The sequence below is a fragment of the Chaetura pelagica genome, unplaced genomic scaffold (assembly GCF_000747805.2).
Source record: "Chaetura pelagica isolate M959 unplaced genomic scaffold, ChaPel_1.0 scaffold576, whole genome shotgun sequence".
NCBI lineage: Eukaryota > Metazoa > Chordata > Aves > Apodiformes > Apodidae > Chaetura > Chaetura pelagica.
In genome coordinates this window covers 140,965-163,818 of record NW_009953524.1, presented here as the reverse complement: position 1 = coordinate 163,818, position 22,854 = coordinate 140,965, and the positions used below count along the sequence as shown (strand labels likewise).

General features: G+C 50.4%; 1 protein-coding gene across 1 annotated transcript in view; it reads left to right on the top strand.

Moving 5' to 3' along the window:
• Positions 1 to 2,856: 2,856 nt before the first annotated feature.
• Positions 2,857 to 22,854, top strand: part of NF2 (neurofibromin 2 (merlin)) — a 30,091-nt gene continuing 10,093 nt past the window's right edge. The window contains exons 1-11 of the mRNA XM_009999484.1: positions 2,857 to 2,919; positions 4,894 to 5,019; positions 6,578 to 6,700; positions 8,890 to 8,973; positions 14,407 to 14,475; positions 15,261 to 15,343; positions 16,012 to 16,087; positions 16,411 to 16,545; positions 18,733 to 18,807; positions 20,290 to 20,403; positions 22,690 to 22,812. Coding sequence (XP_009997786.1) covers positions 2,857 to 2,919; positions 4,894 to 5,019; positions 6,578 to 6,700; positions 8,890 to 8,973; positions 14,407 to 14,475; positions 15,261 to 15,343; positions 16,012 to 16,087; positions 16,411 to 16,545; positions 18,733 to 18,807; positions 20,290 to 20,403; positions 22,690 to 22,812 — 1,071 coding nt within the window. The remainder of the gene's footprint in view (positions 2,920 to 4,893; positions 5,020 to 6,577; positions 6,701 to 8,889; positions 8,974 to 14,406; positions 14,476 to 15,260; positions 15,344 to 16,011; positions 16,088 to 16,410; positions 16,546 to 18,732; positions 18,808 to 20,289; positions 20,404 to 22,689; positions 22,813 to 22,854) is intronic.

Below are 22,854 nucleotides of genomic sequence, written 5' to 3'. Positions count from 1 at the left end.
TCTTCCAGTTTTAATCCATTCCCCCTCATCCCACCCCTCCCTGCCCTTGTCCCAAGCCCCTCCCCAGCTTTCCTGGAGCCCCTTCAGGCACTGGAAGCTGCTCTAAGGTCTCCCTGGAGCCTTCTCTTCTCCAGGCTGAACACCCCAACTCTCCCAGCCTGTCTCCAGAGCAGAGCTGCTCCAGCCCTCCCATCATCACTGTGGCCTCCTCTGGACTTGCTCCACCGCCAGGGATGGGGCAGCCACAGCTTCTCTGGGCAACCTGTTCCAGTTTCTCACCCCCCTCACAAGAAAGAATTTCCTCCTCATGTCAAATCTAAATCTTCAAGTCCCTTTTTCAGCTGTTACAGCATCACAAGAAGGAGCTTTGTGCTCTCTTCTCACCTCTACCCCAGGACTACCACCTAATGAAACGATTTATGAAGCTGAAAAGCCATTTTTTCTGCTTTATTTAAGGATAAATAGGTGCAGGAAAATATTTTATACGTGTTAGTCATTTCTCCAAGGTCACACTCTAACCCAGCACCGTGCCTCTTGTCAAGTGGCTGCAGGGTGAGGAGGGAGCCTGGGGAGAGGTTTGCTCAGGGAAGCAGTCCAGGCAGATCTGGTGAGTGCTGGCTCCTCCTGTCACTTCTTTGTGCCCTTATTCCCCAGCCTGACCCCGGGGGTGGCCAAAGCTCTGGTGGTTTGTGTTGGTGAGATCACAGAATTGTTCTGGCTGGAAAATACCTTTAAGGTAATTGAGTCCAACCTTAACCTAGTTCTACCAGCCAGTAACCCAGCTCTACCAAGCCCAGTGCTTAAACCATGTCCCTCAGCACCGCATCTACATGTCTCTTACACACCTCTAGGGATGGAGATACAACCACCTCCCTGGGCAGCCTGTTCAGGTGTTTCATTACCCTTTTGGTGGAGAAATTTTTTCTAATATCTAATCTAAACCTCCCCTGGTGCAAGTTGAGCCCATTTCCTCTTGTCCTGTCCCTTGTCTGCTGTCCCTGAGTTCTGCCTCCTTCTGCTCTCCTCCAAGGAGAGCTTCTGGTGTGGAAACTTCATCTTAAATGGTTAAAAAATGTCCTTTTACTTCTCTCTTTTCCTGGCATAAATCCAGTTGGACATGGTTTGAGGAAAAGCATCAGCCTGTGCCAGTGGGTTTTGGGAATCACTTTTCTCTGCAGACCTGACACAACCTCCTCCACGCTGGACAATCTTGCCCTCTCATGCCCGTTTTTTTGGTCACACTTGGCCTCCCTCCTTGATTCCCCTTGCCATAGGGTGACTTATAACCTTCCTGCTCAGTTTTGCAGCTGGTTTATCAACTCGTTAGCTAATGAGTGGGTGTGAAGCTTGACAGGAGGTTTCTGTGCTGAAATAAACTGTCCGGTTGCCTGCGAGCTGGAAATGACTCTTGGTGCAGGTTAATAAATAATGCAGACCCTGGTAATAGATGCCAAATGCTTTGTCTCTGCTGGAGAAAAAGATTATGCCAATAACCTGCACTGGAGATGCTCTGTTCTAGCCACTGGCTGCTGGGTTTGAAGTGTTTTGTGCTGTTTACTTAAAATGCTGCCGATAAATTTTAATCTCTGTACTTAGTGAAGAGCATAAATTCCAGCTCTGTGAAATAACAGCCTTGCAGTCCCTTTATAAAGCAGCTCATCCACCACTTGCTGAATCTAACAACCCTTGTTGAGATCACACTGTTGGGAGGGTGCAGAGCTGCTCCTGGGGGTGGTGATGCCTGCAGCTGATCCAGGAAGCCCCAGGGTCACATCCTGCTCAGTCCCCAGGAGGTGGCTCTGTTGGATTAACATTCTTGGGATGCAGCTTTTTGTGGGGAGATTGAGCTGTGTGACAACATGATGCCAGCCACTCTGGCATGTGGCTCAGAGGGGGTTTTCTCCCCTAAGGCTCGTGGTTGTGTTTTTGGGAGCTGGGAATGGCTTGCCAAGTCATATTGTGCTTCAGGAATCAATTTGGTGCGGAGCAGGGGAACAGGATTCTGGGCAGAGGACAGAGAAGGAGCTGCCAGCCCAGCCTGGCTTTGCTCCAGCCTCTATGCCCAGTCTTGGACACCCCCTCTCTTCATCTCCCCATGCCTGAGGGGTCTCATTTTGTGTTTTATGGCCAGGAAATGTGGCAGTTAATGACACGAGGCCTATCAAGTCAGGGTGAGGAGGTGCTGAGTGTCTAAACCAGTTGGAGTTCAGCTGGCAAAAGATGCCACTCGAATGCAGATCATTATTTTAAGTACCAAGGTGTGAAAGGAAATCGTGGATGTTGAAATAAATGTGGCTGCTGTTGCATTTAGATATTTATGAGGGTAATTCAACACAGGATGGCTTTCCAAGCCTATGGTTGGAGGCTCCAGCACCGTGCAGGCAGGAATGTTAAAGATCTACTCCTGCTGTGTGTGTGTGGTGACAGAGCAGCAGAAGCAATCCCTTAAAATCCCCTCATCACCAAATTAAAATTGCAGAGGGAGGAAAACACACAAAGCTCTTCCTTTAATGCTGGCTGCTGGTCTTTGGAACAAGCTGCTGGCTTGGTTCTAGGGCCAGTCCAGCTGGTGCTGTGAGGTGGGAAAGGTCTGGTGGTAATAGAAGTGTGAAACTCTGCAGGGGAGGTTTAGGGGGAGTTGAGCTGGTGGAAATCCCAGCTGAGGGGGGACGGAATCAGAGGGGCTACAGTCCTGGAGCTTCAAAACACTGTGAGCCAGCAATGTGCCCTGGTGGCCAAGAAGGCCAATGGCCTCCTGGGGGGCATTGAGAAGAGTGTGGCCAGAAGGTCAGGGAGGTTCTCCTGCCTCTGCTCTGCCCTGGTGAAGACACATCTGGAGAACTGAGTCTCTAGTTCATGGCTTCTCAGTTCATGAAGGACAAGGAGCTACTGGAGAGGAGACAACAAAGGGCTGTGAAGGTGAGGGGATGGAGCAGCTGCCTGTGAGGAAAGGCTGGGAGAGCTGGGGCTGCTCAGCTGGAGGAAGAGACAGCAGTGCTGATCATTATCTACAGGGGGTGTCAGGAGGATGGGCCAGACTCTTCTCAAGGGTGTCCAGTGACGAGACAAGGGGCAATGGGCAAAAACTGGTGCACAAGAGGTTTAACCTAAATGTAAGAAAATACTTATTTCCTGTGAGGGTGACAGAGCCTGGGACAGGCTGCCCAGGGAGGCTGTGGAGTCTCCTTCTCTGGAGACCTTCCAAACCTGTCTGGAAGTGTTCCTGTGGGATCTGCTGAAGGGGATCCTGCTCTAGCAGGGGGCTGGACTAGATGATGTCCAGAGGTCCCTTCCAACCCCAACCACTCTGTGATCCTGTGATTCTCTGATCCCAGGGGATGTGATGTCTGGGCAGGAGATGCCCCGTGGGCAGCACACAGGAGCCCGTGCTGGGCAAGGGTCAGTGCAGGGCTGGTGTGAGCAGCACCCATCACCCTCTGGAGCAAGAGGCTGACGTGTGGCCTCTGCAGAAAGCAAAACAAGCAGATAATGCTTTATGCAGAGCAGTTTAATTCTAGCTAAGAACCAGCCCTTTGATGGCAGCCTGGTTTATGTGCCTGCAGAAGTGGTGCAGAATGGCTGTTGAAATGTGTCTCTTTCGTCTGAACCCTCACATTACCCTCCCTCTTCAAATAATAGTCAGGAGAAAATCTTCTGCAGTCTGAGCCGAGCTGGAGCTCATCATGGGGACTGGAGGCTGGCTAAATGTGTGAAATTAAGGTTTTATAATTACAACACTGCAAAACTTGCTCCTCCTGGTGTTTTTGACCTCGAGGTGTTGAGAACCTTTGAGATGAATTGCGGCTGCGGCGAGTCGGCCGGGGGTGGTGTTTTTCAGAGGGTAGTGTCTGCTTGCTTCTATTCTGGGACTGTCTGTGTGTGTGTGTCTGTGCTCTGGGAGGGGGAGAAAGCAGTGATATCCTCCTTTCATCAGAGCCAGTGGAATGGCAACCAGCTTGTCCACAGCAGCTTTGCCCACGAGGCGGCAGTGGGTGACAGCGGGAGCGCCGCGCCGGAGCATCAATATTGATGCTGTCCAGGTGGCACCAAGATTGAGTTGTAGTGACAAGAGCATGTGCTGAGATCCTTTTGCCCTAGGGCTTTGGAGTAATGGCCATATGTCTCGGTCCAGCAATTGTTTCCACCATGCAGATGGAAGACCAAAGTGGCTTTGGCGTATTAGATTCATCTGGTTTATGTCCCTCTTCACCTTTCTGCCTCCCCACGCCTTCTGGTTTTATGAGCAAACTTCAGCAACAACATAGATTGCTCAAAGGACACAGCCTTTGAGTAGGACCAATTTTCTCTCCTCCTGAGCTGCTTTTATTACCAGTATTTTCAGCAGAAGATGCAGTTTGACTCTATCTAAACATGCTCGGAGAGAACTGCTGACTTCAGGGATAGTAATTTTCTTTTTCTGAGCCCTTTTTCTCAGCCCTCTGGACAAATGTGCTTCACACATAGATCATTTCACTTGTGATTTTTGGGAGCACATTGCACCCTTGTCTATGAAACCCTATTGCTGCTTCTGAAGTTTCAGCCGGGCTTCCTGGGGCTGTTGGTAGAGCTAAGAAGGGGCAGTTAAGAGTGATTTTTATTGCTTGCTGGAAACAGGCTGCTTATAGCAGTGTGTGGCTCAAAGGGAACCTCAGCAGACCCTGCAGGTTCTCTGTGGAATGTCTGTAGAAAAAATGGGGGGGGGGAGGGTTATTTACAGTGTTGTTTGCAGGAATGGAAAAAATAAATCAATCAGATCTCAGTTTCCTCCTTATCTGTACCAGCTGCCTTCTCCCCCCTCCCAAAGGGATTGTGAGGTGAATAGAATGGGTTTGTTTGAGATGAAGTTCTGAAATCCATCTCTGTAACTCTGCTTCCTATTTGCTTTTCCTGCAGGTGAAGTGGAAAGGGAAGGACCTGTTTGATCTGGTGTGCAGGACTCTGGGACTCCGAGAAACCTGGTTCTTTGGGCTGCAATACACCATCAAGGACACAGTGGCCTGGCTCAAAATGGACAAGAAGGTTGGAATCAAATTTCCCTTGGGGGGTTGTGTGAGATGAGAAAGGAGAATGTCCTTTATTTATTTTTTTTTCCTCCTTTCTTTGATGACCTGAGATTGTGTTGTGTGTGATGGGGGGGTGAACTGGGTGAAGGGGATTTAAATCTCATCCCTGTGGCATCTGTAGGTCAAATGGAGAAGAGTTGACAGAGATTGTCCACCCCAGCTCCTCTGAGCTGGGCACAGTGAGTCTCTGAGCTCTCATTCTGGAGGTGGCCGTGCTGGATTCAGTGGAGCTGTCATGTAAATTAAACCTAAAAGTCTCTCTTCTGTGCCCCTGGATGGCAAAATCTTTAGCCAAAAAGGTCAAGGGAGGGAATTGTCCCCCTTTGCTCTGCTGAGAACCCCCTGAAGGGCTGGATCCAGCTCTGGGGTCCCCAGTACAAGACAGACATGGAGCTGTTGGAGAGAGTCCAGAGGAGGCCATGGAGATGATCTGGGGCAGCTCTGCTCTGGAGCCAGGCTGGGAGAGTTGGGGTGTTCAGCCTGGAGAAGAGAAGGCTCCAGGGAGACCTTAGAGCAACTTCCAGTGCCTGAAGGAGCTCCAGGAAAGCTGGGGAGGGGCTTGGGACAAGGGCAGGGAGGGATGGGATGAGAGGGAATCATTTTAAACTGGAAGAGAGGAGGTGGAGATTGGGTATCACGAAGAAATTCTTCACTCTGAGGGTGGTGAGAGCCTGGCCCAGGTTGCCCAGGGAAGCTGTGGCTGCCCCATCGCTGGCAGTGTTGAAGGGCAGGTTGGATGGGGCTTGGAGCAGCCTGGGCTGGTGGGAGGTGTCCCTGCCCATGCAGAGGGTTGGAACTGGATGATCTTTAAGGTCCCTTCCCACCCAAAGCAGTCTGGGATTCCATGGAAAATGCAGTTGCATCTTGGCTTCTTTTCTTGTTGAGATGTACAAAGAGCTGGGGAGGAGGAAAACCAGGGGAACTGGAGAGGTGGGAGGAGGTGGAGCTGTCAGCTCCCTGAGGAGCTTGGAGCAGTGGTGGGGGAGGTTCTGTTTGCAGCCAGAGGGTATTGCTCTAGAACCAGACAGTAGTCCAGGCTGGGAGGGAGGATTGGGTGTCTCCCATGTCATGCCAAGGTTTAAACTGCTATGGATCTAAACTGGCTGGTGCCAGCACAGCAGAAAGGAAGGAAGGACCAGCACTGAGGTACAGGAGAAGGTCATGCAGGGAAACAAGGAGAGTCAGGAGGCAGCAGAGCAGGATTCAGTGTCACTCTGCCAAGTTGGTAGAGGCAACATGCACACAGCAGATGAGGACCAGTCTCTGTCTCATCTCACATGCTGTTTGTTTCTGCCTTGTTTGTTTTCTTGCCTGTTTAGGAATGTCAGAAATGTTTGGTTGTTTTCTTTCTTAACCTGTGATTTCTGAACTACTTCAGTTGGTTCCTCTGTTCTAGCTGTCTAAAGTGCTTGACAAAAGATGTGCTGATCTGAAGGGAAGGGAGCTGTGTCCTGGCTCCAAGGAAGGGCTGAAGAAACTGGGAGGAGTAGCTGAATGGCTCTTGTATCCTGCAGGTTCTGGATCATGATGTTCCAACAGAGGAGCCTGTCACCTTCCACTTCCTGGCCAAATTTTATCCTGAGAATGCAGAGGAAGAACTAGTCCAGGAAATCACTCAGCACTTGTTTTTCCTGCAGGTAGGAACCTTGTCAGTACACTGTTTTCCAACCCAAGGGAGAAGGAGTCAGGATGAACAGAAGTGTGAGGAGGTTCCAGGGTCAGAAAATTGCTCAGCAGAGCGTGGATCCTCATCGTTGTGTTCCCATCTCTCCAAAATTTCTCTTCCACAACAGAAACTTCTCCAAATAGGTCAAAGATGGTTTGTCTGGATGAAGTAATCAGAGATTCCCAGACTTGCAGCCTTCACAAACCTGCTATCAGGACTGATTAAGGTGATTTGTAACATGATTGTGTGGCAGCTGGGGACATGAAGCTGTCAGGAATGGGCTTGACTGGCACCTGCAGCCTCCCAGCCCACCCCTCAGTGTGGAGATCAGCTGTGCTGAAGGGTGGCTTTGGACATGATGGCATTGTTAGGGGAAGCAGAGGGATTTCCTCCTCAGGAACAGGATGCAGCCAACCTGGTCTGTGTCCAGGCTGTAGACCAAGGTTCACCTCTGCAAAACAGCCTTCACATAACTGGAGCAGAAGAAAATCCCAGAAGCCCAGGCCTGTCAGAGGCTGATGGCAAGAAGGGGGAACCTTGTGGTCCCCCTGCAGCTCGTGCCCTTCTGTTAAGCATTTGGAAACAGTGGTGAACATTTGGAAAGCTACTCCAGGCTTTTTTCTTTCCAGTGTGCTGCAAAACCTGGTGTCCTGAGAAACCAGCTCAGCTGATGGTGCTGCCTGGTTGGTCACAGAGAGCTTCTATCACAGGAGATCTCTCTCAGACAAGATCCATTTTCTGAAGCTATGTTCTGTGAAGGGTTGTGTCTCCTACACAGTTACAGGGAGGAGAGTGTTCCTAGCCAGACCCTGGGGTACTTACTGGGATGTTGCAGCTGCTCTGTGGCTTTGAAAGTTCTCAAATAAATAAGTTAGAAAACCACCAAAAGCAGCTCATTCTTATGTTGGTTACTCCAAAGCAGAGGCATCCTGGATTGGGTTGCTCTTGGAAATACCACTGTAGGCTTCAGTGTGCCCAGCCTTTTCAGCTGGCTAACAAGGGAGCTCACCAGTTCCATGGTACACCTCACTCTTCCAAAATTCATCTGTGTTCTACAGAGCTAAGGGACTTTCAAATGCCAAGTATTGCTGTTCATTTCAGAGGTCTCCTGCACTCGTGTCTCTCTAGGGCTATTTTGGGTGTCTGATTTGCCATGGGCTTTATCCTGGATGAGGAAAAATGCTGTTGGCATCTTTGAGAAAGAAAATTGGAGAGGAAAAGCAGTTAAAGCTGCATTTTAGAAATGCAGATGATGCCTTTTCTACCAGGATTTCTGCTGATGAGAGGAGTCTGGGCTTCTGGAACACTCGTGGGAAATGGGAGCACAAAACTTCAAAGCCCCCTGTTTTTATCTGCATGCAGGAGAACATCTCCTGTGATTATGTTGTAACCAACTTTGAGGACTCAAAGCATGTTATAAATTTAAGCTGATGTTACTGCATCTCTGTGACAATCCATTTAAGTCTCCCAGGAAATAGTATGGGTTTTTTTCCTGTCTTTATTCAGAAAAATGAAGTGTGCAAAACCAAAACATCTCAAACATTGAATTTTTTAATGCACAGAAGCCAGGAAACATAAAGCTTTGGCTTTTGGGAACTGCAGGTTGGCTCTCCTGGGAGAAGCATGTGCAGGGCTTTGCCTGCTGCTAAAAGCAGAGACAGGGAGAGGAGTCCTGTGGGATGGGAGGGAATTAGCCTCCAGCACAGGTGAGCACTGCCTTGTCCTGAGGTCTGGATATCCCAGAGCAAAACCTTGGTGTGCTCAGAGCCTGGGTTGCAAAGTTCTTCTTTAATTTAGTGGTGTGTGCAGATGTCACCTCAATCCATAGCTTGTGCCCTAAGAGGTTTTGTCTCTGTGTTGACATGAAAGATTCTTCCCTCCCCCCTTGCCTTCAGCAATGGCACACAGGCTCTGTCATTTTCCATGGATAAATTTAGCTCTTCTCACAAACCTGTCTGAAGAAGGTGGCCTGTGAAACAGCCCTTCTCCTTCCAAGCTCCCAGAGACTTCCTGGGCCTGAATTGGAAGTTGTGTTAGGAAAATTGTTACCTGTGTGGTTGACAGCTCGAGTTAAAACAAACTGCCACCATCTGCTGTGACAGTCGTGCCTTGTCCTGCTCTGCTAAGTGTGTGTTATATTTATGTGTCCTTTACATGCAGGTGAAGAAGCAGATTTTGGATGAGAAGATCTACTGTCCTCCTGAAGCTTCTGTCCTGCTGGCCTCCTATGCCGTCCAAGCCAAGGTAGGCACAGGGGGTTCTCCAAGACCTGCTGATCTTGGCAGTGACTTAACATTGCTCCTGGGAAACAAGGTGCCTTCAACCTGCATCCCCAAGGAAAGAGGAAGGCAGGAAAGTTGTTAAAACTTGGGAAGTGAGGGGGCTACACCAGCAATATTGCCTTCTCCACGCTGCTGGCTCCTGGCTGCCTTCAGACATTGGGCAGATTTTTGCTCTCTCTTTCCAGGACTCTTTAGCAAGCTCTCAGCTGATGAGCTTGTAGTGCCTGCTCAAGTGTGGCTCACTCCTGGAGCAGGTGAATTCCCTGAGCCTGTGCTTTTTTGCATCTCCTCCCTGCTTTTACCAGTGTAGCCAGAGGCAAACCAGCCATGGGACTGGCAGCTCTACAGCTTTCTGAGAACACTTGTCATCATGATAACTGCTTGATTTTGAGTGCTACAGCTTAGCATGTAAGTGGGAGTGCAGGGTTAAAGGGCTTTTCCTGGCTTCTCCTTTTAGCTTGGGTTTGATCTTGGGTGTTGGGCTTCACTAGACAGAGGGAAAAGTCAGTGGTCACTGGGTGTCCCTTGATCCTTGGCTGAGTTCTGCTCTGGACTCAGAGTCAGTGTGTTTTGCTGAGGATTTGTTTTGGAGAATGTTGTTTTCCAGCTGGATCATGCAGCCTTGGGCAGTTTGCAGAGCTCACAGCAGAGGGACTCCCAGGAGAGAGGGAGCAGCCTAAGGTTCAGAAGTGAGGACATTCTTGCAGGAGGGGAAGTGATTTATCCCTGTAGAGGTGATTTATCCCTGTACATGCAGGACAATTAAGGTGTCTTCTCTCTAATCTCCAGTGCAGAGATTGTCTTTGGAAAAGGAGTGACTGGGTTCTGGTCACAGCTCAGAAGTGTTATGGCTGTAGCCTAATGATTGTAGTCAGTTCTGACTCTCAGGTTGCCTTTTGGCTCACAGGAGCACAAGCAGGTGTCCCTGCCCTGGGTCTGACCCAGGTCTGTCCTCGAGCAGTTCAGGAGAAGCAGAATGAGACCATCTTCACTGGCAGGTTTGGCTCTGCTGCCTGAAGAGAGGGTCTGATCCATGCTGGTTGAGAACAGGCCAGGCCTCAGTGCTTCACTGTGGCTTTTTTGGTGTTACCTGACAGTCTTCCTCATAACCCTCTAGCCCATGGTGGTTTGGCTGCATCCTGCCCTGGGTGATGTGCAGCAGGGTGCTTTGGTGAGAAATGTTTGGATTCACTGGAAAAATCATAGATTCACGGAATGGTTTGGGTTGGAAGGAACCCTAATGATCATCTAATCCCACCCCCTGCATGGGCAGGGACACCTCCCACCAGCCCAGGTTGCTCCAAGCCCCATCCAACCTGCCCTTCAACACTGCCAGGGATGGGGCAGCCACAGCTTCCCTGGGCAACCTGGGCCAGGCTCTCACCACCCTCAAGAGTGAAGAATTTCTTCGTGATACCCAATCTCTATCTCCTCTCTTCCAGTTTAAAATGATTCCCCCTCCTCCCACCCCTCCCTGCCCTTGTCCCAAGCCCCTCCCCAGCTTTCCTGGAGCCCCTTCAGGCACTGGAAGGTGCTCTCAGGTCTCCCTGGAGCCTTCTCTTCTCCAGGCTGAACACCCCAACTCTCCCAGCCTGGCTCCAGAGCTGCTCCAGCCCTTGGAACATCTCCATGCCCTCGTTTCTCCTCATAGTCAGAATATTGATGAACTGTACTTTGTCTGAGATTCCCATCATCCAGAGAAAGACCAATTGCTTTTAGAAATGTTTCTATTTGTGTGAAACATTCATGATTAGGGTGCATGAGTAAACACCTACTTGTTTTTATTCTCCGTTCACCTCCCAAGCTGAGGATACACAGGGAATGACTTTTCCTGTTGCCAAAAGGAATAAACCCTTGGGTAAATATTGAGTGCTATTAACTCTTGGCCATGACAGGTCCTGCTCATGGGATTGGGAACAGGCTGTGACTTGGTACAGGACTGTGGTGCTGTCCCTTTCCTGTCCCTTTGCTGCCCTTGTGCTCAGCAGCACGCTCGGTGCCCGGTCGTCTGGAGGAGATCAGCTGGAGTCAGAGCTCTTCTAACCTTGCATGTCTTGATGCTGCAGGCAGATAGTGAGCAGGTGGAAGAGGGATGCCTTTTCTGATCTTTTATTGTGCTCTCCTGGCTGCAACGGACATCCCTTCCTGCTTTCCCCACAGGCAGGGTCTCCCCTTCTCAGCTGGGTTTTTTCAGCAACAGAGAAAGCTGGAAGCACAGCTTGGTACAGACCTGGGCAGAAAGATGTTGCAGGTCATCTCCTTCCAGCTAAATAGGATAATTATGTCCTTTCTGGATAAAAAAAGTGGCCACTGGGCACAGTAATTTCCCTAATAACGTGCTGATTTGCATGATTAGGGGTGTAATAGCCTGATGTAGCTGTGTGTTTGCAGCCATTTGATGGACAGCCAGGTTGGGTTGCACACCTACCTGCAATAACCAAGTAAACATGGGGGTCATAAAAATAACAAGCTATTTATTTATTTCTGTATCATTGTGTTCACGTGGGGAATTACTCTGTGTTTTCCCCTCCAGCCCTGCTTTCAAACCACCCACACTGCTTTCAGATCTTGGAGGTGGTTCAGTTTTTAAATAGCTAGGAGAGACTTTGGAATCTACTGAAAAATGGGCCCGGGCAGAAAATAGTCGCAACCCAGAGGTTCTTCCATTTCTTGTCCCTTAAATGCAGGTCAGTGCCATCCTGCAGCCCTCCAAGTCTTGTCCCTTTCTTATTTTGGTGGGGTTTTTTTCCCCCTCTTTATCCAGGTGTATAAATGAGGTGAAGGCAACTTCTGTGTGTAACCAGGAATACTGGTCCTGTAGTTCAATTATCAGGAGCTGAAATTCCCTGCTAGTTTTGAAAGGAAGGATTTCATTGGAAAGGTGTTTAAAAGTATGTTTGTGGAATTGTGGAGCCAACAAACTGCAGCACCTCAGCCATGTGTTGATATTTTTGACTTGTGAATAATGAATGTTCTCATCCAGACCTCCCTCTCAATACAAATATTCCTTTGGGAAAAGGCAATATTTTTCCCCACGTGACAACCACATAATCCACACTTAGTCTTGGATCACCACACTAGATCACAACAGAAAATAAGCACCTTAATCCTGTTTGCTATTATTTCCATCAGCTAAAAATGATTTGTTGTCTGCCCCTCCAAGGTTATTGGAGCTGTTTCCTTTGCCAGTGCCACTGTCTTCTTGCTGTTCTCTTTGGCTGTGGGTTCAAGGGGTGTGTACCTGCAACGTGCTGCTTTCTGAGGAGCTCCAAGCATCTGGAGACCTTAAAAGAGGGGCAGTTGCTGCTGCTCAGCACCTTCCTGAATGAAATCCCTGGAGGTTTTGTTACAAGCCTGAGCCAGTGTGGGTTGTTGCGTGCTTCCTTCACATCTGCATTGGCTTAAATCAATATTTGTGTCTTTAATCCCCACTTGTCATCTATGAAACGTGGCTGGTTGAGCTGTGGGGAGGATGGAAGCGCAGACTTGAGAGCTCTGGTCTTAGTGTACGAGTGATGGTTCTGGCACTGAGAGGGGGCTGATCCAGAAAGCTTCCTGACTTAGGATGTGACCACCATGTGTGTCTTGGTCTTGGTTTTAAAAATTTTTGTCATTCCTGAGCTGAGGTTCTTCAGAAGAGATGGGGGGGGGGCCCTGTCTCCCTGCAACTGAGCGACTGGAGCCGACGTTGCGGCGTCTGGCGTGACAGCACCTCAGGAGCCTTGTCTGCAGGTGGGGGAGGATCACAGCTTTCCCTGTACATGCCTCACATCCCTCATCCTCTTCTCTGGAATTTGCTGGGTCGTTTGAGGTGCTGGTTGCTGGTGGTTTCTTGTGCCCTCTTCAGCTGTACGGGAGGTAAATTCATTTTCACCGGCACTGCAGGGACACTCGGCTTTTCCATCTGCTCATCAGCAGTTTGATTTCTCAGTCACTTGCTGCACTGCTCAAAAGGATGGAAAAATCTCAACCAATACCAGTAATTACTGGATGCACTTAACAAATCTGAATTGGATTCCACGACCTAGTTGAGCAGCAGACCCTCTGGCAGAAAAGCTAACACCTGCCTGGGAGGAGTCCCATGGAAAAGACAAGGAGCGATGGGCACAAGTTGCTCCTGAGGAGATTCCAATTAGACACAAGAGGGACATTTTTCCCCATGAGGACAGTCCAACATTGGAATAGTCTCCCGAGGCAAGTGGTGGATTCCCCCTGGTTGAACAGTTTTAAGTCTCAGCTTGACAGGATACTGAGCCACCTCATATAAACTAGAGTAGTACCTAGAAAGGTTGGATCAGATGATCCTTGAGGTCCCCTCCAACCTGGCATTCTGGGAGTCCATGAGTCTGTCACAGTCCTGTGTTTGTTTTTGATATTTGTTCATTAGGATGGTGAAGAGGGACAGAGAAACCACCCTCTGCCTCATCTGAATTACTGGTATCAGTCTTTGGGGATGGGTCTGTCCATCCATATCTTGACTCCCTGTCCCCAGTGGGGTAGCAGGGACCTCTTGGCTATAGAGTGAGTCTTTCCCCACATCATAGGATGTGTTTTCTGGGTGTGGTAATTAGAGTAGAACAGAATTGTTCAGGTGGAGAGGACCTTGAATCCTGGGGTTAGTTCTGGGCCCCTCAGGACAGGAAGAATGTTGAGGAGAGTGCCCAGAGAAGGCCAATGGAGCTGGGGAAGGGGCTGGAGCACAAGTCTGATGAGAAGCATTTGAAGGAACTGGGGTGTTCAGCCTGGAGCAAAGGAGGCTGAGGGGAGACCTTCTGGCTCTGCAGCTGCCTGAGAGGAGGTTGGAGCCAGGGGTCTTCTCTCAGGTCTCTTCTCTCAAGGAAGAAGTGACAGGACAAGAGGGAATGGCCTCAAGTTGCTCCAGATTGGATATTAGGAAGAATTTCTTTACTGAAAGAGTGGTCAGACACTGAAACAGGCTGCCCAGGGCAGTAGTGGAGTCACCATCCCTGGAGGTGTCTAAAAACCAGGTGGATGTAGCACTTCAGAACATGGTTTTGTTGGCATGGTAGCCTTGGGTTGACAGTTGGACTTGATCTAGGAGGTCTTTTCCAACCAAAATAGTTCTTTGATTCTGTGATACAATGATCATCTAATCCAACTGATGGACGTTGGCTGATGGTGGCAAGTTTTGTTCTGCTTCCATCTCTGCTGTGTGTGTAGAAGAAGGGTCTTAGTTCCTATGAGCAACCTCATGACAAACAAAATAGTCACAGACTGTCCCAGCAGCTTCTGTTCCCCACTCTAACAGGTTGTGGTGTGAAGGGAACAAGCACTCCATGTTTGCTGTCTCCCTGAGGGGTGGATGTGTCAAGGTGAAGTTTTCCCTGCTTGTCTTCATGTGGGGCACACACCCTATGTCTCTGCTTCTTTCCAGTATGGTGATTATGACCCCAATGTCCACAAACGAGGCTTCTTGGCACAAGAGGAGCTGCTTCCCAAGCGGGTGAGGAGCTCAGCCCAACCAAGGAGGAGCTTTCCAGGCCTGGTGGTGGTTTCTCTAACAGGGAGGGTTTTGGTGGGACTGCCTGTGGGGTGCACCCTGCTTTGCATTCCTAGGGGTTCCTTACCCATGCAGGCAGTGCAAAAAGGTGTATTGAGGGAGGAGAATTTGGTCTCAGAAGGAAATGTTTCCTTTCTTGGCATAGTTTCATCCTGCATGTGTCTCCTCAAGGTGGCCTGGGGGCAACTCATCTCTGCTGCCTGCTCAGGAGGGTTGAGTGAGTGCTGAGCCTGCCATGCTGAGGGTCATAGAATCCCAGACTGGTTTGAGTGTGAGGGGACCTTAAAGACCATCCAGTCCCAACCCCCTGCATGGGCAGGGACACCTCCCACCAGCCCAGGTAGCTCCAAGCCCCATCCAACCTGCCCTTCAACACTGCCAGGGATGGGGCAGCTACAGCTTCCCTGGGCAACCTGGGCCAGGGTCTCACCACCCTCACAGCAAAGAAGTTCTACCTAAGATCTCATCTCAGTGTCCCCTCTTCCAGTTATAATCCATTCCCCCTCATCCCATCCCTCCCTGCCCTTGTCCCAAGTCTCTCCCCAGCTTTCCTGGAGCCCCTTCAGGCACTGGAAGGTGCTCCAAGTTCTTCCCACCTGTCCTAAGGTGGGACATAGGGCTGGGGAGGGGTTGCTTGGGGCTAGGGTGTCTCAGGCTTCCTTGCTGGCTAAGGAGGCTGTGGGAAGAGCAGCAGTGTGACCTGGTCTGTGTCTCCCCACCTCTCTCAGGTGATAAACCTGTACCAGATGACTCCAGAGATGTGGGAGGAAAGGATCACAGCCTGGTATGCAGAGCATCGAGGCAGAGCCAGGTGAGTGTCTGCTGGGTGGTGGCTCAGGGTCTGTCCCCTCATCTGAGGGGCTGTGGGAGCTTGGGCAGGTGAGGGATGAGCTCTGCAGGGTGAGTCCTGCACAACTCTGCAGGAGCCTCAGCAAAGGGCTTTGTTCTCCATGTGCTCTGCTGTCCCCTGAGGGGGTCCCCAAGGGAATTTAGAGCTGTGCTTAGCAGGGGAGCACCTGCCAAGGGGCAGAAGGAGGCAGCCTGCCCACCCAGGGGCTCCAGTGCCTTTTGGGCCAGGAGAAGTGGGGATCCAGGTGGAGGAGGTGTCTTGCTGCCTGGGGTGGTAAAATGCTCCATGTAGGGGATAAGCCTTAAGTCAGCTGGATTTGAAAAGAGAAGCCACCCAGCCAGGGATTTCCTGTGGGTGCTTAAGGGACTGGGAGTGGGACAAAGCAAGACTCAAGGTGCTGTGTCTGGCTGGGCAGGTGGCACCAGCCATGAAGATTCCAGCAGGTTGCTGGGTGGGATTTGCTCCTGGGCTTGATTGATCCTGCCAGCAAAGACAGGCTTTGACCTGTGAGATGGAGACAGTCCAGGCTTAAGTTAAGCCCTGTGTATGCTTAGGATCAGAAGGAGCAGCCAGACCCCTCTCTCTGATCCTACCCAAGATGGTAACAGCAGCCTTTCTGTGTCTGACAGAGATGAAGCTGAAATGGAATATCTGAAGATAGCTCAGGACTTGGAGATGTACGGAGTCAACTACTTTACCATTAGGGTGAGCACGGGTTGTGGCTCATGTTTTCTTGCTGGCTTAGCTCTTGTGTTAGTCTTCAGCTTTTGTGTTGCTGTGAGGTTGGGTGGGTGGAGGCTTGGAGAGCCAGCAGACCCTGAGGTGGCCATGGTGAGAGTCCCTGCTGCGGGGGGCTTTGCTGCCAGCTGCAGCTCTCTTGGTGCTCTGTGCTGGTGGGTCCCTGCTCAGGGCTGGTTGGGGAAGGAAACAACAGTCCATGTCAGCCCCTCCCAGGGCAATAAAAGCCTTTTTTTTTTTTTTTTTTTTTTTTTTTTTTTTTTTTTTTTCTCTTTTCTTTCCCCCTGTAGAATAAAAAGGGCACAGAACTGCTCCTTGGAGTTGATGCCTTGGGTCTTCACATTTATGACCCAGACAACAGGTTGACCCCTAAAATCTCCTTCCCGTGGAACGAGATCCGGAATATCTCCTACAGTGATAAAGAGGTATGGACACATCTCCCCTCTCCTCCAGAGCAGTAACAACACAATTGCAACTTCAAATTATTTATTTGAGCTTCTCTGTCTGCTGTGCTTGCTCTCACCAGCTTAGCTAAGGGCAGCTCAGCTTCTCCAACTGAAAACTTAATTCCAAGCCCTTCTGAAACCTTCCAGGAGTGGGCGTACAAGAGGTCAGCTGGGAGCTGTTCTGTTTGGTTTCAGAGCACATTCAAACCCTCTCTGTAATTTTTTTTTTCAAACAAAATTGCTGTTAATGTTCTTAGCCCAAACATCAGAGTTCACAAGTTGAGATCTCTACTGTGTATGTCACTGTGTATATTTACTGGGGGGATGTATTCCTGGTGGGAAGAGCTCTTGCCATATCATTACATCACCTTGAGTTTTCAGGCTGGCATAACAGCTGGAATCTTTTTAGGAAGTTGAGTAATTTAAGCCCACTCTTGGATAGATGTTTATTAAATCCAGAGCTTCAATATGAATCTTCTGAATCATTGGGCACCAGGCCTGGTTGAGAAGAGCAATGAAATGGGCTGTGGAGGGGAAAATGATCAGCTCAGTTTTCAAGCTGAGGGAGCTGCTCAAAGGAACCAGCTGCCTTTGTGGTGAGGAAGAAAATTAACTTCTTAATTAAAAATTGTTTCCTAATCTAAGCATGATATTGATCAGGGTAAAAGTTAAAGGTTTTCTCATCAGCTGTGTTTATTACATGTCTGGGGAAGTTTTGTAAGTAAGGCCATGTTGGCATCATCTTCACTTGTTTTACTCCTTAAAAATAAAGAGCTTGACAACTCTGCAAGACAGAGGAACTTGGGAAGCTTTCCTATCCATGGCAGAGGAGGGTGATAGAAGCTGTGGGATCTGGGGATGGGAGCCTCTGTAGCCAGGCCCTGACACAGGGCTGGAATGGAGCTTCCTCCTGGGGGAAAGGACTGACACCTTCCATCTGGTCAATCATCTGTGCAATCAGTTGACCACAAGTAGACCTGACGTGACAGTAAACAGGCTTAATAGCTGGGTGTGACATCTCTGGCCACACCAGGGGGCTTTAATCTGTCAGAACAAAGCCTGACTGGTTGTGGCACTGAAATCCTGTGTTTGTGGCACTGAAATTCCTCTCCAAGTGGATTTCTGCTAGAGCCTGAGTCTGGGAACATCCTCACATGTCTGCCTGGTTTAGAGCCTTAAAAGATGAGCTTTTAAACTGACAAAACAAAGCACTTCCAGGGTGAGTTGGGCTGAGCCTGCCTGGCCAGTAGTGACAGATAACCCTGCTTTAATGGGCACAGCCTGCCTGCTCCACTGCTTTCTCTTCAGCCTGTTATTTTTGTAGCCTGTAGGGGAGTGATGGAATATGTACCTGCCTTCAAAAAAATGTGGTGTTTTGGAGCACTCCATCTCTTCAAGTACCCTCTGGTTGGTTCAGAGTCTTCTGTGTATCCTGGGGTTGTGTTGGTGAAGTTCTGGAATCTGGTGATGCCACCTCTGTCCTCTTGAGACCTGCTGGGGGAAACCTCTTTGGAGAGGGTGAGCCCAGGCCGTGGTGAGAGCTGCTTGGTTGGCACAGAGACTGTAAATAAAAGTTAGAGCAAGGGCACAGTGCTTTGGGTTGCAGAGCACTTCAGTGACACAGCAGACTTCTGGAGAACAAAAGGCATGGAAAATCCCTTTGGGGAGCCTGTGCAGGTGGAGGTGGCAACAGGAAGGACAGCAGCTCCTGTATGTGCGTTCCTAGGGGAACCCTTCTGCCTGTCCATCAGGCAGCTGAGCTGGTTCTTCCTCCCCTCAGGAGTGCCAGGAGTTTCTGCTCTACCTTCTCCATTCTCTGCAGGTGCCAGGAGAGGAGGCCCTTGCCTTGGGAGGTGCTGAGCTGTCTGTGCCCTCTGCAAGGAGCAGTGCAGAGGACACTGGCTGTGGGGCAGGGCAGGCTGCAGGTGGACAACCCTCATTGCTCTGTGGCTCTGTCTGACCAGAGGGACAGTTGTCTCCTTGGTTGCTTTTGCCACTAGTTCTCCTGCTTGGCACCAAGCCATGGGGACAGCTCTCAGCCTTGTTTGTCTGCCATGGCTGACCTCCTCTGAGCCAAAGCTTTTCAGTGAGACTTTTATAGCTGCCTTGTTATTAAATGCACTGCTCTCTGATAACTCTCCCCCTCTTTTATTCTTTCCTTTTCAGTTTACGATTAAGCCATTGGACAAAAAGATTGATGTTTTTAAATTCAATTCATCAAAGCTGCGTGTGAATAAGCTGGTAAGTCTACTGACAGAGTCATTTTTATTGCCTGCAGCAGTAGTTTCTACCAGAAGTAGGAGACCACAGAGGAGGGAGGGAGCTGTGCTGGCCTGGCTGGGCTGGAGCTGTGCTGTGGTCCAGCAGATACTGCTCAGTTACAGCCTCTAGAAGAGACGGGGGAAGCTCAAGTCAAGCTCCTTCACAGAACTTCTTCCCCCTCTCCTGTTTCTGTGCTCCCTTTCTGAGCTCCTGGGTTACATCTGACCTGCATGGTGGAAGCACTTAGTAAGTAAAAGTTTCTTGTCACCCCCATCTTTGCTCCAGATCTCCTTTTTTCTGCTGCCCATCTTCTCCATCCTGCTCCCTGTTTCAGGATGCATCATTATTAGAGCTGCAGTCCTGGCTTTTTCCCAGGCTGATCCCCTCCAGGGACACTCTCCTTGTACAAGGATGATTCACATACAAGGCTACATTCACAGAATCATAGAATCCCAGACTGGTTTGGGTGGGAAGGGACTTTCAAGATCATCTAGATCCAACCCCCTGCATGGGCAGGGACACCTCCCACCAGCCCAGGTTGCTCCAAGCCCTATCCAACCTGCCTTTCAACACTGCCAGGGATGGGCCACAATGATGCAGTAGCTCTGCACCATGTTAAGCTGAACAAGGGACCCACAGAAAGCAGAGGGGGATATCATTCCCATCCTTAATAAGAGAGGGAGGGGAGCTTTGCTGTCCTGATTATAGACTGTTCAGTCCCACGTGCCATAGGGGTGTGGGGCTTCCTAACAAAGGCCTCATTCATGGCTCTCATCAGGTTCATAGAGAAAAATTCAAGCTCAGAAGCCTGCTTTTATTGCTGAATAGAGCTTTCCCTCTGCTGTGTGCTCAGCCCTTTGCCAGCCCTCCTCTAGTATTGCCACCTTCCTTGTCTTCTTCCTGGAGTACCAGAGGAAGCCACACTGGTGCTCAGAACCCTTCAGCAAAGGTATCAGAAGGTGTCCTAGAAACATTTTTATAAGCCTTCTGTTTGTGTGTAGCCTTGTCCTAGATGGAAAGTGGTTTCCCTTCTTCTTGTTTTTAGTCTCAATGCTTTAAACATGCAGTTGGGAGAAGGGGCAGGTTCATCTTGAACCCAAAGAAAGGGGGACAGTGAGAATCAGGGAAGCAGACTGAGCTGTAGAAGTCTTTGTTATTTGGCCTAATGCCTTTTGGAGCTGGTAGAACTTGCCCCTGCCTGCACAGAAGGCAGATCATTGGGCTCTGCAAAGAGCTGACAGCCCAGGAGCTGGTGTTTGGGCCAAGTCTTGGGCTGTGCCTCAGCTCCCTGCCCCTCATGTAGGTACAAGAGCTCCTAAGGTTTGAGATAAGCAGGTGGAAGTGCTGACAAGCACCAAACCAAAGCAGTACTAGTGGGTTTGTGTGGCAGGAATACAAACTACCTCACGGTCACCACGTGTACAGCTGTTTGTCTCCACTCTTCACCCTTGACTGGAATAGATTCTTCAGCTGTGTATTGGAAACCACGACCTCTTCATGAGGAGGAGAAAGGCAGACTCCTTGGAGGTCCAGCAGATGAAGGCACAGGCCAGGGAGGAGAAAGCCAGGAAGCAGGTGAGAGACATGTCCATGAGCCAAAATCAGAAATGCAAATGATGTGGGGGAGGAACAGTCTCCAGATTGTCATCAAGCACATGGAGCAGCTTTGAGGGAAGGTCCAGCAGAACGTCTCTCTTTAGTAGCCTCCTCCCACCTGGCCAGTCATTCCCAGCTTGGCTCTGCAGGCTGATAGCAGCCTGGCAGCCCTAATCCAGCCCCCACCCTGGGGATGAAAACCAGGAGGACGGGAGGGAAGAGCTGCTCCCTGTGTCCTACAACCCTGCCTGCATCTTCCCTGCCTCCCTGCCAGAAGGATGTCACCCTGGGCTAGTTGCTTGTATCAAAGCAGGGGCTGGGAGGGGGAGCTGTGCTTTGCCGTGCTCCTCATTTCCTAATGACCCGGTGATGGAATGCAGGGGGAGCCCAGGGCCTGCCTGCTAATGGGGTGCTGGGCTCCCCTGCCTGCTGCGGGTCAGCCCAGGCAGCCCCGGAGGCTCTTTGGAGGCAGCAGCGTGGAGCCTGTGAGCAGCTCTCAGCAAATGGGCTTGTATGAATCATTGTTGTCTGCTTGTAAGACCTTTTTCTACTCACTTGAAACCCACGCGGCTGTGCTGAACGCTGGTGCTTGGAATATCAATGTCCCTTTTGCAGTCGCACCACTAGGGAGCAGCAGCAGAAGCCAAAGCAGCCCTTGCACCCAGGAGGGGCTTATTGCTCAAGGGGCTGCCGAGTTGGTGGGAGTGTGTCCACAGAGCTGCCCCAGGGGTGCTGGGCTTGGTGCTGAGGTGCTCAGCTGACCTGGAGAGGTGAGGTGGCTTGTCTTGCAGGCACCTCCTGGAGCAGTTCTGCTCCCTGTAGCTTGTGGGGTGGCAGGAGAGGACAAGTCACTATGAGGGCAACCAGGCCAGCTCCTCTGGGGAAGGGGGAGCCTCTTGCTCTGGTCAGTTAGGAGTTGACACTAGTGGAGCAAAATGTCCAAGTGCTGGTGGCTTCAGGGACAAGTTTTGCTGAGTTTTGGATGCATTTGAGTAACACCAGCAAGTCCCTGAGATCTTGTTGCTTAGCTGGGCTGCTGGGAGGGGTGAGCAGGAGCTTCTGGCTCCCAAATCCAGAGCCCTTGTGCCCCACGGGAAAGGTCAGACTTCTGCTGGCCTTGGCTGCCCTCTCCCCAACTAGCTACCATGCTGTCTCATCTGCTCTCCCCTCTCTCCCCAGGATCCACGGTTGTTCCCTGGTTCCAGGGAACTCTTGTTAATAGAAGCCCTAAGTGGGATGCAGATCATCATGATAATTAATGAGGGGAACCTTTAATCGAAGGCAGCAGAGCCGTTAGACCAGTGGGCGTCCCACTTCGGGAGCACAGTTGGTGGCCAAGGAGTGGGGAAATGTGTCTTGTCACACTTATTTCCCTTATTAAAGCCAGCAGGAGGCCTGTGCCCTGCTGCCAGCCCTTGCTGGAGCACAGAAATTTATGAGGCACCCATCTCTGTTGTACTGAAGTGCTTAAACTCGGCGTGTTAATTAGCCCGATGGCTCCTTTTGGGCACTTGGCTGGCAGAGACACAGTTGTTGGGCACACTCTGTCTGCACAACACTCTCAGCCTCTTCTGGGAAGAGGTGGCAGGATTCTGGTGGGTTCTCTCAGTGTGGCTGAGGTCTCCTCCCCTCTGGAGGAGTATCCTGCAGACTGAGCTGGAGGGAGGGAATTTGTCTTGTCTAGGAAGTGATAGGGGTGGCCACACTCTTTGTGACTTGTATAAATGAGTGTAAGTGAGGTTCCCAGAGTTAGGTGTCTGATCAAAAGTAGCAGCTGTCCATGTCCTTCAAACTCCTGCCTTGCAATGTGTCTGTATTTGATGTTTTGAAGATACCCCCAGATTGCCCTGCAGCCCAGTCTTGCTCTAAGAAACTCGAGGTGTAGCTGGAGCTCTTGGGGCCCCACTTGTCTGAGCGTGCCCTGTGGGTCAGCGTGGGGGGGTGCTGTTTGGGGACATGGTCACCTGCAGGCAACTGGTGGGGCAGGCTGTGGGTAACAGCAGAGCAGAGGAGTGTCTTGGGAACTGCACTCTGCAAGTGAACAGGGAATGGCACTCTGCAAGGGAGTAGGGAATGGCACTCTGCAAGGGAGCAGAGTGCATCAGGTCACCCCTGGCTAGTGAAGCTCCCTGTTGGGATAAGCAGAGAGAAGGCAGCAGTGCAGCCCTCTGCTCCCACCTCCAGACAGTGAACCTCCCTCACCCTCTGGAATGCCTTTCTAATGTGTGTTATTTCTCCTAACTTCCCCCACCCCCTCTTTCCTAGATGGAACGGCAACGCCTGGCCCGGGAGAAGCAAATGAGAGAAGAGGCTGAGAGGACAAGAGATGAGCTGGAGAGAAGATTGATGCAGTTAAAGGAAGAGGCAACGATGGCCAACGAGGCTCTGGTAGGTCTCTGGGAGGTTGTTTCCCAATGCACTGCTGTTGTT